Raw genomic sequence first — 16,793 nt, 5'->3', positions numbered from 1 at the left:
AGCGGGGCCGAACCGGGCGCCGACGCTCCGCCTCCCCGGGGGTGAGGCGTCGTCATGGCGGCGGCGGCGGGCGGCGGCGGCGCGGCGGAGCTGAGGATGATCTCGCGATACGCGCGGAAGCCGGTTCCCCCCGGCGCTCTGGAGAAGTGAGTCCCCGCCGCCTCCCCCCCGGCCCCGCAGTCCCCGGCCCCGCCGCCGCGGCCGGGCCCCGCTCCCGCCCGGTCCCCGCTCCCGGGCCTGCCCGCCCGCACCCTCCCTCAGCCCGAAAAGCGGGCCCCGTCCTTAGGGAGGGGGGCCGGGGCCGCCGGCTGGCGCTGGGCGCAGCTTGCCCGTAAGGCTGGGGTGGGCCGGGTGTAACGCGGGGCTGTGGGGATCCGCGGCCGGAACCGCGGTGCGGCGGCCTGTGCCGAGGCTGCGGCCGGCGGTGCCGCCTCGGGAGGTGGCCGGCGTGGGGGCGGCCACCGCAACGCCTTTGCACCCCTCGTGGCCGACGGGTGTCCTCGTCGCTTGAAAAGTACAGGTTTGAGAGAGCGCGATTAAATCCCTTCTCTTGCCTTTGTTTTTGACCCGGGAGGTAACTGATGTGTAGGCGCTTTTTCGGGGGGGGTGAGAGGTTGAAACAAATACATAGGTTTTGGCAGTTAGTTACTTTTTGTTCCTACGTTGTCTCCAGCTGCTGTGACTTTTCTTGTCCCTCTTTCCTAGACGTCTAGACTTTGACAAAACGAAACAACTAGCAAATACTATTTCTCCTAACTTGCCTGTGCCGAGTTTGGTGGCTACTCTTGTTCTATTTGATTGTAAGTCTCCTACAGGGATGATGACATTGTCTCCGCTTTGAGAGAGCTGTAGACCAATTCACAACAACGTTTTAAGTTTGAAGGAAGACACTGATGTCTAAGCAAAGACCTTTAACTCTGTGTTTAGCCTACAGTTAGTTTCGATGCCTTAATTCTAAAGCTTTGGTAACAAGAATTAGCCTAATAATAATAATAAATGAGCTCTGGTATGCAAATTAGTGCATTCCTTGAAAAGCAGAAAAAAAACCCCAACCTGTAAAACTTGGGAACTCTGTAGATGTTTATTCTTGTAAGTAATGTCAAGTTCCACTTCTTGTTTTAGACAAGGACTTCCAAAACATGCCTTGCGGCATCATCCACTGCCAGAACCACGGGCTGAGGTGTGCCCAGCCACACCCGCGGCAGAAAACTACAGCAAGAGCTCAAGGTACTTGTCATAACATAAAATAAATCTTTGTCTGGAGACAATGGCAAAACCAGGGACCTTTGTGTTGACTTACCTTTACAGAAGTAATACAGTTGGTAGGCTTAGGCTTTACCTCAGATCCATATCATTTCAGAACATGTCCTTCTTATTTTGGAAATAATAAAAAGTGTGTAGCTGTGTTCTGTTCCCAGCTTGCAAGTAGCCCGGGTCATCTAATTTTATGGCAGAAGCAAGGGGAGAAAAGATAAAAATAATTCCTGAGTGGTGTAGAACCAGGACTAGAAATAGTCTGCAGCTTAACTGAGATAATTTTTGGAAAATCTATGTTTTGCTTGACCTGTAGACTTCCTATGTCATTGAGATTATTAGGAGTTACAGTTGTTGTAATTACTTGTGTGCTATGGCTTCTGCTTAAATGCCTCTGAAGTAAATATTTACCCTATGAAAGCTCTATCATTGCTAAGACCTCTTCTGATACATCTATGCTTTTTTGTACAGAAAGAAAAGTTTACTTACCCACTTTATTTGTCGATGTGTATTGTTGGTTTTTTTTCCTTCCTCTTTTGCCTCAACACGTGCATTTCAGGGAGTCTGAAATCTGGAAGGAATCAGATTACCCATCTGTTACTCCGGCTGATCATGGGAATTCATGTTCTGCTAGTCAGAGTTACGCCGACACCTCCACTGAAGACAGCTCAGTCGTCTCTTGGGGCTATGATGTGAGTAGAACGTAATCGTGCAAGCCAAATGTAGTACAGTGAGTAGAAAGACATTTGAAATACCATTGCCAATACATTTCAGGATAAAAAAGAGGATTGGATCTGTCAATAAATCATGATAGTTGTTATAGAAAGAACATCTTTTTTTACCTCTTCCCCATCTTTCCTTTCTCTCGGATCAAAGCATATTAAACTCATGTTATTCAGTTAATATTCTGCATCTCCATCTAAAACTTTGGAAACGCATATCATTTAATGCATAAGTGTATCTCTACAACATAATAAATGCTGTTACTGTGGAATCCCAAACATGAGTGGATGACCTCAGACACTTGGTCTGAGTTTATCAAACTTCTGCGTACTTGTATGTTTCTCAAAATATAGTAAGCCCCTAAAACATTATTTAGAAATATTTGTTTTATTCCCCATCTACCAAAACAAAGCGTGCTATTGCTTTCTGTGAGGTGAGATGGAACTGTTTAGATATAAATTGCCCAAGAACTGATCCCATTTTCTGGCTACATGAGAACACGTAACAAAGGGCCTGAACATCCTTCACTTTCACAGTGTTTCACACCAGTCTGGATTGATTTTTGTTCTGCTGTTGTCTATGGATATTGCAAGCAACAAATTTTCCGTTTCATTAAAATGTCACTGAATGTTATCCTTCCTGTTCTGATTTCTTTTATGTAAGTTACCATGTCTTTAACTTCATATAATAATACAGATATTTCAAGACATTTTAATAGTTTGTCTGTTGTGTCAATGTAAGCCTCTTATGTAGCTGCCATCAGTCCTAACAGCAGTCTGCATCATCTCCAGAGGTAAATTATTTAAAGTTAATGTCTTTCTATGCAAAAGAAACAGAACTGTTTAAATCAGTCCCGCTAAGCTTTAAACAAATAGTTGTCTTTTTTGATTATAAAAAAAAATCAATTAAAAAACCTCTCTGAATGCTATCATGAGGTATTTATTGGATAACTTTCCCGTCTAGGAATTTGATAAAGCTGCGACACAACAAGTTCAGCAAATGTTCAGACAAATCGATGAGCTTCTCTATGAGCAGAAAGACAATGTGCATGTTGAGGGACTACGGGAAGAATGCCACCAGTGGACATCCAACTTTCCTCATCTCAGGTATTTTATTAATAGGCTAATGCTAGTACCATCAGAGAGTTATAAAAGGCTAGGGATGGAAACAGTTGCTTTTAAAACAACCTTAGTAGCAGGGTGGTTTTATGCAGTTATATAGTAGATAGAGATAAAGAGGTAGCACTCTGGTAGTCTGCCTGCCATTGTCATTAATAAACATTGTGCTATCTCACCTTTGGTTCCTTGCCAGAGGATTATTGCTATTTGCAACTGACTTGGCTTTAACACAGCAAAATTCTCTTAGAAAAGATGTATGGTATAGCTAACAGCCAGGTGCTTAAAATAATTTAAAAATCCTCCTACCCGAGTTCAGCAGTCCTTATGGCTATCTGGAAGCTTAAATTTTAAATCTTCGTTACATGTACTTGAACAGTTTTGTCCATATTCAATAGCCTGACAATTAGCAGAGCATAAAAAAACAAGCAAAATTTTCTCTATTTATTTACCTGACTTGAAGCAATGTGTACTTGGGAAAACAGTTGAAACTGCGTTTAGTTATCACCAAGAAAACCCCATTGCTTCCCTACAGAATTTTTAGGATTTGCTGCTGTGTGTTCTTACACACTTCAATAATCTTACTTTCAATGTTTTCTGATTTATTTATCTGTTGCTTTTGCCATGGCAGGGTTGTGGGGAAGCAGATAGTGATCCCCACAGATGAAGGTTACGGATGGTATTCAAGTTCACCTGCTGGCAGTTTAGGTTCCTCAGATATAAGTTCACCACAAGAAAAAGAGTCTAATGAGTAAGTACCAGCAGTTAATCCAGACTATACCAAGATGGGAAGGTAATTTTGTTCTCAGTGGACTGCAGTGATAGGCTTCTTAAAATGTGAAGCCTAATTCCTTTCTGTTAGGCTGAGTTTTGAATACAGCACGCTTGGAGTTTTTTTTCTTTTTAACTGCAAGTAGTACATTTGGAATAGCAAGACTACGTAGCTGTGCTTGTTGCTAACTACAGTAAACTGGTCAGTAAATAGAAGTACCTTTGCTGCTGCTGACTTCTTAAGAAAATACATATATTGTAGCTCGTTTTATTGTTAATCACCTATTAAATTTGTATAGAACTTCAAAACTACAAAGCACTACATTAGTACGAATTTTATTATTTAATGTTTTAGAATGTTTTTTAATTAGCTTTGATTTTTTTTTTCTGAAGTTTCAAGTTCCTTAGCAAGAACTAAAAATATCCAAACCAAAAGAGTTTTTACTGTAATGCATAATTTGTTGGCCTCCCTACTGCTTGGCCTTGACTACTGTGTTGTCTCTCAGCTCACCAAATGCTGCTGTTTGAAGTGGAATAACAACTTATTTTCATTTCTGCTTTCTGAAAACTGTCACCTGCTCAGATTTAGTGTTTTTGGCAAGAAGGTACCTCTTTCTGTTACTCCCGTTCACAAAAAGGCTGACCGTTCCAAGTCTCCGACCTTGTGTTCTCCAGAGAGTGAAGAAGGTGAAGATGGAGTAATTGTCTCTGAGGGCGTAATGGAGGAATATTTAGCATTTGACTGCAGAGATGTGTAGGTATTGAATATTAAGATAGCAACTTGTACCAGTGTCCTGGAATTCCTGCTGTTAAGATATATATATATATATATATATATTTGGTTTTGATGTTAGTTGATGAAATATTTTATGAATTTATCTTTTTTTATCTCTTTCCTCTAGAGAGCTTTCAAAAGCCTGAGGTTGCTAGGGCACTGGGAATTCTCCCAATCCATTTCCTAGAACAATTTATTTTGCTAAATTATTTTTCTGATTTTTTTTTTTTAACTGTTCATACTAGCCATTTTTGTGCCTGGTTTAAATAGTTCATTCCATCATAACTAAGAGCCTGCTATGTATTGACAAATTTAATAAAACTTGTTTAAAGGCCATTTATTTTTTATACTAAGTGAAATTCGTTGTTGTTTGTTATGCACTAGCAGTGTGCCGCTTTGATTTTGTACTAGCATATGAGGTGGAATTGTACCTTTCCAGATTTTCAGTGGTAATTTAAGAATTAGAGTGGATTTGATGCTTGCCAAGAAATAGTTACCACTATTTTTATCTTAAGAAGGATTAAGGGTGGCATAAGGAGGATTCTTTTTGCCCCTTTACTTTATTCAACCCAACAATATGAACATATGGCCTGAGTAAGGACTCTGGATGGTACTGTCAATTGCTAACTACTTAATTGGTTTTAATAAATAAAGCCACTTAGCTGCATGGACCATGAGATTCAAATTGGTAGGTGGCTTGCTTTGACTAGGCCAGAGAGATACTGCTGCAGCAAACAATATTGCTGTCTCTGTAAAATAATGGTAGAAGTATTCCAGCTTTTTCTAGTGGTATCCCCTTTTTTTCAAGGTTTGTAGCTTTTTGATGTTAAGTACTAGTTCAGGGAGCAGATATGAAAGCCATAATAAATGTGCTTGCATCAGTATTATTTTCTCCTTTCAATGAAGTTTCTTTTGGCAGATGAACATAAACTTTTTTGAGCAGTTGTCTTCCAGGTTTCAGAACTTCAGAATACCTCTTGCATTGTGGAAGAGTCTGCCGCAAAGGCCACTTGCTGCTGTGAATTATGTTTTTTCTCCCCTCTCATTGTCTGAAACGGAGTTAAACCTGTGCCCTGAACACCTCCTGGCTGTTAGAGCAGCAGGCTGAGAGTGGCATTAAACAGTCACAAGAAGTAACATTCCCCTCTCTTGTCTTCAGAATTCTGTAGTGACGTTAGATATGGAGCCTAACAATGTGATGAACAAATATCACTGTAACTGTTAATATTTATTTTTAAATGAAACTTTGATCTCCTTGGCAATTCATGAAGTATCATTTATAGCCATTCTGTACAGGTCAACCAAGGTGTGCAGTAGTAAGGTGATTGTCTCAGTCCTTCCTCATTTAGGTCAGTGATAAGTTCTGGAAGAAATAAAAGTTCAAGTGTACAGAAGCTTGCTTCTTTCAGTATTAGACTGTTATTTGATATTGCTGTTTAATAAACTATCAGCTCTCAGAAAATAATATCGTGTGATAAATACAGAACTTTTCCTGAAGTCTTCAAGCTATTCGGCCAGCTGCCTTGATCTATTTCAGTTTAAGAGAAAATAGGACCGAAATGCAGCCTTAGCTCATGTTTTAATCCTATTAAATAGAATGTAACAAAATATAGGAGACAAAGAAAATATGTTCATGGTACAGGTAATGCATACATTTTTACAGGGAGGAGGAGCTGCATGAGAGGACAATGGGACTGTCCTCTGGTAGACGGAAACTGGGGTTTCCTCCTATCTCTCCATATTCCTGCATGAAGGACGCTGTGCTCACATTTGTGTTTGATGACGTGTGGAGTGAAGTCCTAGGCTGCATGGAAGAATTAATCTGCAGATATTGGGAAGGGTCAGCCTCTGGTAAGGATCACAGTTAAACTGAAGATTCAAAAGGGGATTTCAGTTACTTAATTTTGCAAGGATGCAATGAAAGAGAGAGATGTGTTTGGGAATAATCTCTTTGGGGCAGGGGGAAGGTTATTTTGCAAACAGCGTGAGACATGCCTTCAAAAGATTTAGTAGAGCTTAGCATCTAAGAGGACTCTAAAAGTTTTGGATTCATAGCACTGTCCACAATTAGCAATGCCAATAGTCTGTATTTACAGGAATTCTGTGTTGCTTTGCATAGATGATGAGAAAAATATCATAACAGTAGAGCCAATCAGAGCAGATGCTGGAAGCCCTTTGCAGTTTGATCCTCTGCCAGCGTTGTTACCTCGTGTGCCACAAACTAAACTGCCCTCAGCAACATCAAATCTGGTAAGTATTTTTAGCCAGCTGGTTTGTGTAGGGACAAATCAATACAGCACTACCTAAGCAAACAGATTCGAGTATGTCAGGCGACTGTTTAGATACAGAACTAGTTTGGATTTTGTATGAATGCTGACTGTCCTTTCTAACACTTAAGTTCTGTTATTCCTCAGTTGCAAGTTTTAATTCCTACTTTTCTCTTTAAAACTTAGTATTTTATATATGTGTTGGACAACCATGTGGTGACTGTTCATTATGATGTAGTTCTTTCTACATTTCAATAACGTTTGAGCTAAATTGTGAGATCGAGGATTGCGCTTGTGAGATCCTATTCTCACTAGCTTACCTATAGCTAACTCATCAGGCAATAGAGGACAAATCTCAGTGCAATCGTAAAACAGTTTTTTTTTTTTTGCTCAGACACTGAATTTGACTGTATCATCTGCTTTAGATGATCTGCTCCTAGAGTGGTGAGCACCAAAGTGTTATCTGTTTATTCCATTTTAATTCAACTCTTTCCTTCTTATTTCTTTTTATTTATTTCTCCTTTATTTCTACCCCTGCCTCTTCCTTATGTTCCCCTTACTGTATGTGTAGTGCCCAAAACCCAGATGTGGCCGCAAAAGCAAAAAGAAGAGAAAACCACCTCAAGTATGTATGTTGGAGAGATTAAAGCTCTGGTATTTTCTATTTGCTGTCGTTACGGTGGGTGGAATTTGATGTTTTTCCAGATCAGTCTGTATTCTAGGAAAGGAGTTTGCAGTTCTGTTCTTGACATAAAATGTCAACATACACAGAAAATTAATTTTGAAAGCTTCTGATTATAGCCATTGTTGGAAGATCCTGTCCAAATGAGAAGCTCAGTTGGAAAATACTGTATGGAAAATAAGTATGACATAGCATGGTGGGATGCATTTTCTAAGCACTACCATTTGCAAGAAAAATGGAATGCTAAGATGCGTATCTTAGATGGGGAAATAATATAACTGAGTATGTATCTGGATGTCATGGAAGAAATTAATTTATTTCTTCCAAAATTATTTACAGGGACAAAATCTGTAAATACTTGTGTATGTGTCTGCCAAATAGTAATTTACTTACTTATTTTTTAAACTTCCAGGTAAATCTCTGTCACGGGTCAAGTAGTGGCTCTCAACGTAATCTAAATGGCTTGATGGTGATACATGGGATCCAGTTACAGCAAAGGAATCTGCCTGTAATGGAGAAAACACTGTAAGAACTATAGATCATCTGTTGTAAAGTAGAGCACTCTCATGGTGAGAGGGATTCAACCCAAAACATTGCGAGATAACTTTCTACACTGGAGAAAGCAATTCTCAATTATTTTCCTGCTTGCTTGTTTGTTTATTGGTCCTCTGTGAAACAGTATACTTCTAGTACAGGTTTTCTGTTTGATTGCTGCTGGTTCACTACTTAGTGAACAGCTGTGACATTACTGTTGGCCCTAACCGACATCCTGAAAAGAGATGAAGCTCAGAATGGGATAGAGAAACTGATTTGCTCAGTTCCTAGAAGTGGACTTGTGTTAGATCTAGGCTATGGGTGTGAGAACCGGTGTTTACAGTATGGGGTTTTTTTGATCTGTTCTGTGATTAATTTTCACTTTTATACTGGAATCTTGAATTAGAAAGTTCATAGTTCAGTAAAAAAAATAAATATAGGGTGCTTTTTTCTTTTTTATCCCCTGTTCTTTTCTAATTTGGCTATAAATTACTTTATATAGTTATGTAAAAAAAAATGAAAACACATCATCTCTATCCACACATAACACTATTAATGTCACATGTAGGTGAGTACTTTGGTAACAGGGTGGTTACCAGTCATGTTGACCATATCTCTTTTGGTTTTATAATTCTTTTGTTAGGGACCTGGATGACAAACGGCCAGGCTCCAGTTCCATCCTCTCTGCCAGAGTGTGGCCAAGTCGTCCTTTAGAGCTCAGCACATCATCCCTGTCGCGTTCCACAAGAAGGCGAAACCCACCACCGCGTACCCTGCATCCCATCAACACAAGCCACTCTCGTACTGGGACGCCAGGGTCTGTGGACGATGTCTTCAGGGGACCTCGATTGTACGTTTCAAAACTCGTTTGTCACTGCAAGTTACCATATTTAGAGAACCCAGCTTATACAAAAAGCATTCAGTTGAATAGAAAGACCGTGAATTATTTGATTTTAACTGCCCATTAAAGCACAGTCTACCCTGAGAAAGCTGAGTTGCTAAAGTTGATGTTTACTGTGCTACGAGTTGTGATTCAATGAACCGCATACATATTTAGGTAGTTTTGCACATAAACTATAGAGCTCAGGCTGTCTGGTACAAGCAAAGCAAATACCACTGTCTCTTTCTCAACATCAGCCTTCTTTTTCTATAGCCTATTTTCAAGATGACCTTACAAGTCTAGTTTTTGGAGGTCAAACTGCCTGTTGCTATCCTAACCCAGGCTGGGCTATAAAGAAGGTGCTCATCTTAGCTAGGTTGTCTGACTGACCGAAGGACTCCTACTGAAATCAGTGAACCCTCAATCACATGTAGAATATCTTATTTTTGTTTAGCATAATGATCTGACTGAATGTAGTCATTTACAGGGACCACAGGGTATTAGGAGACAATGCAGGGTTTAGTATACTTCTATATTCCACACGTGTTGTAAATTGACATAGTTTCCTTTTAGTTTTACAGTTTACCTATAAACTCATCCAGCCTGTTATTTTTTTGTCATGTACTGCTTAGAGACTCGTTCCTTGTCCCTTCACAACTGATGTTTCTACTACCAGTATTTTAGGCTTCTGTTCCCTTTCCTTAGGCTTCGATCGGTCTGACAATTGTTAACATCTCCCATTTATTACCATATATTTTCAAATGTATGTAGAGAGCACTAGGAAAGCCTTTTTTTAAAATGCTGATTATAGTTTGAAGCTTTTCTAATGTATTCTTACAGAACATCCTTCCTTCAGGTGACTCCAGAATGCATATAGAGCTAAGGCCTCTTGATCATTTGTAGCACTTCTCAAACATTACAATAATATGCAGACATCTTTCATGTGAAAAGGCTTTCATAGGGAAAGGCTATATCTAGAAAATAGAATACTTATTCTTTTATATGCCTCCTGTGACTGAAGCTTAGTTAATTTTGTATTTTGTGCAATTAGATTGGTTTAGCTCCCTTTACAAGGCTTCTGAAAGCCCCTTGCACCTGTTCCTTCATATACTCAAACAAAATACGGAGAAGGTAAAAGCCTTGTTTTTCCCCCAGGCATTTTATTTGATGCTTGTAATAAGTGAAAGAGCTACAATATGCATTTGCATTATGTAGCTTTTTTACTTGCTCTGCTTAAAATATGCGCCGCTGCTGTTTTCTAGGCTCATTGTTTTATCTTCAATTGCTAGGCTAAAGTTAGCAGTAAGCAGTACTTCATCCTAAAAGGCACGAACAAAGAGCAGAAAATAATGGGAACGGGCAGACAAGATTCTACCACTGTACGGTGACTGCCCACGAAGACACCTTTATATACACACACCTTTATTCTGCGGTACCAGCTGCACAGCACACTCCTTCAAAATGCACTGGATGAGGTGCATTTTAACCACTTTTGTATACACCCATCACCAGGATTTCTGCTGGGGTGCTCATTCTCAAACTCACTTTGCCTATATGCTTAATATTAAGTGTTCTGAAAACTAAAAGTTCTTGGTAATAGATGAAGATTTCTGCCAAACTTCATCCACTGCAGAACTCCTCTTTTAAATACAGTCTCCAATAGTCAGCCCTACACCTGCATCTTGTAGCAGAATTTTGCAACCCTTGCTGTTAGTTTTAACATTGTTTGTCTACATAGTGCCAAAGAAACTGAGGATATTGTATGTTTACACAATGCCAAACATATAAACTGTATGTTTTTTCCGTTCTTTTTGGTGTGTTTCAGTCTCACTGCACATGAGCAGCTGACCTCACCCTCCCCGCTGCCGCTAAGCCGCAATAATCTCCTACCACCTATTACTACCACCAGCGTGGCAGAGCGTGTGGGCGCTGCAGGATCCCAGAGGCAAACGGTAACGGGCGCAACAATTTTATTATTGGATAGTCTAAAATTGTAATTGCTGCTGATCAAATTACCTAACCCAAGAGTTCTGATTGTTTGTTATCTTGTGACAGCAACTGAAATAGATGCACAAAAAATGCTTTATCAATTTTGACTAACAGCATCACCCATAGTTGAATGCTTTAATTCCAATTAATGCCAGAGTTTTTTTCCTCCCCATAACTAGGTGTAGAATGATTGACTTGGAAAATTAGCTTTAATTCTTAGGCTAATTATTTTAAATGTACTGCTGCAACGAGAAGTAGCCATAACTGTTATTCTTCAATGCAGAAATCTCGAGGGAACTCAAGTCGAGCTCACAGTGTAACAACACAGGAAGATACCCACCAGCAGCTACAGGAGCCGCTTCTCTTACCTGATCATTTCTCCAGGCCTAACACAACCAACGCATTCTTGGTAAAGCATGGCAAATTCTACCAGATCATCCTTAGTTACTGAGTAGGGTGCTTTGACAATTAACATAGGTAAACATTACTCGAGAACCAAATGTCACAGGTGATCAGTGCCAGGGAGTTCAAGTTCGCCACTTGATTAGGTACTCACAGGTTAACAGAAACATCATTGCTTGGCACTTCTGAAACAAACAGGACAAGTCACTTGTTCACGGATAACGATCTCGCCATACTCCCCACAGCCAGCTCCTAACTACACCAGTAAGCAGCTGGTGGTACTACACTTGTCTTGAAGAATCCAAGCTCGAGATGCTTGTGGAAAAAGCTAAGTGTTACTTGAGGTGTAACATTCAATCTAATATCTTCTGTGAAGCATAAGAAGAACTGTGGGGTAGGAGAGGATGCTTGAAAGTTTTGCGTAGACATCAAGAAGTCATTCCTAGAGCTGTATTCAGAAAGGCAAGGGTAGGATAGTCTTCATTGCTTTCTTGCACGAGTTTGCTGTGCTGTTGATGTCCGGTCTGTTTCATTATCACATGCTCGGTTTAATTTACTGAAACATCTACTCTACTGATATCTTGTCCTACCTAACAAAGTATTATTATCTGAGCTTTTTATCTAAATAGCTGCTGGTTTGCTTTCTGTGTATAATTTCAATATCCTTGACTTAGCAGTTGAGTGTACAAAGTTTTTAAAATCTATTTTGAAACAGAACAATTTCCAAAAGTGGTGAAAATGCCTTTAACTGGCCCAGTGATCGTTCTAAGTAAGAGTGTTATAGAAGCGTATTTTCTACTTTGTAGGAGTTGAACTCTAGGTTGATTTAACCCTCCTTATACTTGTAAAAGCTCTACTTAGACCTTTACAACATCTTATGAATTAGAAAATACATATGTTTAAGTAGTTTGTATTGCAATTTTGATGTTTAGAATTTTTCATGCAATGAAATAATTTGAACTGTCTTTTCAGCCAGATCCACAGCACCGCCGTTCTTGCACTGTTATTGATTACAGTAATCAATCTTGGACAAGCAGAGGATCAACAGGTTCAGGTATGCTCATCAGTCATAGAATTTAATAACATTAAGCAAGAAGTAGGCTTTTGGAACAAGGATGCATTTCCTACATCGGTAATTACATTGAGGATGTTTTTCAAAGTTCTACTTTGTTTTAAATTTTCCATTATACAAGTTTTATACTTGCATATAGCATATGTTTGGTGGGGTTTTTTTATTACCACCTACTATTTTAAATCATTTAAGGAGGCTTAATGCAATCAGCCCCAATGCCTCTCATGTCAAAGCTAAGAGCAGGAGTTCCCAATTTAAACAGGAACCAGCAACAACTACTTTCTGTCCAAGGGTTTTTCTTCTGCTCAGCTCTACAGCTGACAGAAATTGCATTATGTCCAAAAGAAATTTATTTGCACTGTATCTGGAAGAGATTGTACTAGAATTGGACTAGATCAACTCCAAGTATATTTTAAAACCAGTAACTGTACCAGTACAATTCACATCCATACTCTGAAATCAGAATATGCTTGTACTGTTTATTTGTAACAATTGGATTAACTTTACAGTTACATGGCATAACCTAAAATAAGTGATTTTAGAAGAGATTCATTTTTAGTTGATGAAGGCAGCAGGAAAGAATTTTTGTTGTGAATGTAATGCATACTCTTCCTTCCCGTTTCCCTTCCTCCACTGCCAAGTCATCTCCTTAAATTGTTTATGGTTAATACACTTTGAAAATAGTCTTCATATATGCTTCAGAATAGCTACACAGTCACAACCAGGGTTGTGGTTCTTTTTTAATAGTAGGAAGCTACACAACTAAGTTGCACGTGTGTACACAAGTGTTATGGTAGACCAATGAACATTACTTATTTAAGCTTCACCTTCAGAGATTTAGGTTTTTCACCTCATGGCGTACACAGGGTCTAGTCTAGTCAGTTGAAAGGGAGTTTGCTCAGAGATTACAGTAGAGCAAAAGTTAACTTTTGTGCCCTGAAACAGCTTTTCTGAAGGCTGTCTTTCACCTTGAGCACTCCCTGTTAACTTTGTTTTGATGCTAATTATCACCTCCACCTGGAAAGGGTGGCACAGAACAGGGGATTAGATGCACTTTCTGAAAACTAGGTCTGTCAAGACAAGTTACACTGGATTCCTTTCATCACAGTGTGTTGGGATTCCTTATGGAGTTGTCAGAATTTCCCACATAAAAATATACTAACAAGATAGGATTGAAGCTGCAAACGTTAAGGTAACAAGTACATGGGTGATTATTAGAGGACAGGAGGGGTCTCTTAGCTTGTTTAATAGCTGAATGGCCTACCACCACTAATGTAGCAGTATAAGAGGCAACTTGATTTTAACAAAGGCACAAAACTGAAGTAACTTGTTCTTAAAGAAGAAAGGAGTGGTTCCTACTGAAATGAAAATAAATATACGCTCTACCACCCCCCCAGAACAACCTCAGTATCTTTAAATGCAAGATGAGTTTTATGACAGCTGTATTAACAAAAAAAAAAAAAAATTGAAATCAGAAGAAGAACTTTGTAGACTTGAATACTTAATGAAATATGAAGGAATACAGTAGTTCCCTGCAATGCAGCGACTACAAAAGCACAAACTTTGCTCCTTTTGGAAGGCCAGTCATTTGTCTCAAACTTGCACAAGTTATACATAATGCAGTTGATAGCCACATATTAGAATAAAAAGCCAAAAAAAATTCAGTTTTAAGCTAAAGAAGATGTATTTGGTACTTAGTTTTAATACCTTCCAGAAGTCTTAAAGTTGTACATGATCTCTGTTCATTAGGTCTTCAGCTGCATGGTTCTGTGAAAGCCCACAGTCGAAGTGGATCAGTCACAAAAAGCAAACAGGGTTCTAACGTGCCATGAAGAAGTATCCATCCACCTCGAGAGTCATCAACCACCTCTCATTCTCCGCAGTGTCAACATTGTTTACAGAGTTTTCAAACACCCTTCCTTATGAATATTATTTTTATATAAATCTAAGAAGCAGCTGCCAAAGATTAGAAGGAGTATACTTAAACATTCCATTTTCTAGCAGTAGAAAAAGTTATACTCCAGTGGAAGGGTGAATATATTCCAGTGGGCAGTAATGCCTAACTCCTAGAAAATCTAGCAAATGCTCTCAGTCGTTGCTGTTTTGCCATTACTGGCTTGTTCCTGGTTCATGTTGTTACAGGCAGGCGCTGCAGAACCTGCTGATTTTTCTGCTAGCTCTACAGATTAACCAGGTTTTCCATAGCAGTAGTAATTTAAATGTTTAAAGCTATATTTATATGTTTAAAGCAATATTATAGTATCCAAAAGCAAGCACTGCACACGATACTGCTTCTACAACTCAGACAAGTTGTGAATCCTGTAGTAATTGCGGCAGATATTAACACAGTTGTGTAAAACTAAGGTAGCAAACCAGATGAGCAGAGCTGACAGCTTCAAGGGTTGCACACCACTGACTCTTCCTGTGTTATATACTTATACCTCTTCCTCAGTGACTGAAGAAGGTTTAAGAGGCAAAAAGGAGTCTCTTACTGCAAGTAGTTCTGGACAGTATTCAAAGAAAGTACATTGTCTTCCTGCTGAGATATTTTATGGTAATTTCACAGAATAGTTCAGTCTCCCTTTCTAAAAATACCTGTACTTATACAAGATTTCTGCACTCCACCATGAAGTTCCACAACCTTCAGATGCAATGTAGCTTTTAGTAGATGTGTTCTGCACTGTGTGACAGACGTCCCGGAGGTATTAGCTGTAGTTGCCCTTGTGGCTCCAGATAAGATGAGAACATGAAATACAAGCTTCTCAAAATAACCGATTAGTCGAAGGTCTTACTCCCAAGCAGTAAGCACCAGACTACAAGTAAGTGTAAAGACAAGGTGAAGACAACCACTACTGTATTTTAACAGTTAGGACACTGCACGAAAACAGTTGTTCCTTTACAATCCAATTAAAGAGCACTTTTTTCTAAATTTCCTTATTAATGTTTTCCAAATTACAATTCATAATGGAAAAAAAACCTGTCAGTATTCTCTAGGAAGTGGCTCATACTTCCCCATTCTAAGTTATGAAATCCATCAAATGTTAGTGGTACCTACAGAACAGCTAATAATTTTTAATCAATATTGAAGTTCTTGAATCCAATTGATCCAAGCATTCTCTAATCAAGAAGAGGGGAAAAGAAAGCAAAGCAGAAGTGTGCAAATGTGTGCAAGTGTGCAAGCTGGGTTAACTTTCCTTTGCATTTCTAGAGGGGAAAAAAAAGCTCTGGTCTCAATCTAAATCTCTTAAGTTTGCATAGAGATAAATTGATGCTAAAGAGAGGCGTCTATTCACTAAACCCCTTCAAAATACAGTTTCTCTTAACAGCTAAGACAACTGGAACGTTGTACAGTGTGTCATTTAGTTATCTCAAGCTAACTGGAGATGAGCATCCCATTTATATCCGTGCCATTCCTCAGGGACCAAGTTAGTGTTCTGTAGCGCTAGTGCATAAGAGTTACAAAAATATACAAATAAACTTGAATAGACTTCTAGTACCATAATGCAGTATTTTTTATAGCCTAGAGGAGTCACTGTGTTAAAACAGTGAAAGCAGTCTCATCATAAGGTAATTTTTGGTTTCTGTACAAACGGTTGACACCAGAGACTTCTGGGCTGTTAGGTATCTGTTTTGTACAGTAAGAGTAGCGTTCAAGTCATGTGTTACGCAACGTAATGATATGCTGTACTCCCTCAGAATCAGGATAATTTTAGAAAGCAGCCAAGTGAAAGGGAACAGAGTTACCATTCTACCTCTAGCTTCCCCCTAGGAAGCCATTTAATAAAATAGTCAGTTCCTGAATGCCATCACTGAAGCAATGAGGACCTTCAACTCAAAAGTAAGTGTTCACCTTGTGGCTCGTAAGCCTTTGAAAAATGATCCACAAAATAAAGCCAGCCTCATTCCTTTGAGCTATAGTAAGTTGAAGACTAGTTACCCTTCAAATTCATGCCCCTGTGCACTACGTCAAGTGGTTTACAAACAGCTGAAGCAAAAACCTTCAAAGTACGTGCACATCTTACAGAAGCAATTCACTTCTGAAGTAACAGAACTGTTGACAAATACAAGGAAGTAGCTAATCACTACCATCCTACAGCAGACTTGACTGTGATGCTATTGAAGTAACACGCAATACATTTCTAAGCCTTGGAACGCCTTGTCATGAGACATCACAAAGCCTAGAAATACACAGAACTGACTGTTTATTACCTCATCGCAGCGTGTTAGAGAATTTCTGCATAGTCACATACATGCTGCAGTCTCATTCTGCCCAGGGCATCTGCAAGCAATCAAAGACCAAACACTAGATGGCCCTTTCATCTAATGTAG

General features: G+C 39.3%; 1 protein-coding gene and 1 long non-coding RNA gene across 4 annotated transcripts; one reads left to right on the top strand and one right to left on the bottom strand.

Annotated features, from left to right (window-relative positions):
• Positions 1-6: 6 nt before the first annotated feature.
• On the top strand, positions 7-16,780 carry FAM149B1 (family with sequence similarity 149 member B1). 3 transcript variants are annotated; one of them, XM_087765222.1, is made up of 15 exons: positions 7-146; positions 1,123-1,227; positions 1,814-1,946; positions 2,941-3,083; positions 3,724-3,843; positions 4,447-4,617; positions 6,302-6,489; positions 6,758-6,888; positions 7,477-7,530; positions 8,000-8,112; positions 8,765-8,971; positions 10,827-10,953; positions 11,274-11,399; positions 12,365-12,446; positions 14,214-16,780. In XM_087765222.1, the coding sequence occupies exons 1-15, from the start codon at positions 55-57 to the stop codon at positions 14,294-14,296; spliced, it is 1,875 nt and encodes a 624-aa protein (XP_087621348.1). In that variant the 5' UTR covers positions 7-54; the 3' UTR covers positions 14,297-16,780. The 3 variants fall into 3 exon arrangements, with proteins under 3 accessions (XP_087621348.1, XP_087621347.1, XP_087621349.1); XM_087765221.1 differs by having other exon boundaries at positions 6,722-6,888; XM_087765223.1 differs by lacking the exon at positions 7,477-7,530 and having other exon boundaries at positions 6,722-6,888.
• Positions 1,248-8,093, bottom strand: LOC148054753 (uncharacterized). Its single transcript, XR_015706424.1, has 5 exons — positions 7,981-8,093; positions 5,613-6,001; positions 4,473-4,571; positions 1,744-1,825; positions 1,248-1,439 (listed from the first exon to the last, which is right to left on the bottom strand). It is a non-coding gene; the product is annotated as an uncharacterized LOC148054753 (long non-coding RNA).
• Positions 16,781-16,793: the final 13 nt, after the last annotated feature.

Source organism: Nipponia nippon, unplaced genomic scaffold, assembly GCF_047370975.1.
Source record: "Nipponia nippon isolate SJK-2023a ecotype South Korea unplaced genomic scaffold, ASM4737097v1 scaffold_3, whole genome shotgun sequence".
NCBI lineage: Eukaryota > Metazoa > Chordata > Aves > Pelecaniformes > Threskiornithidae > Nipponia > Nipponia nippon.
The sequence above is the reverse complement of the archived record's forward strand: the minus strand, read 5'-3'. Positions and strand labels throughout refer to the sequence as shown.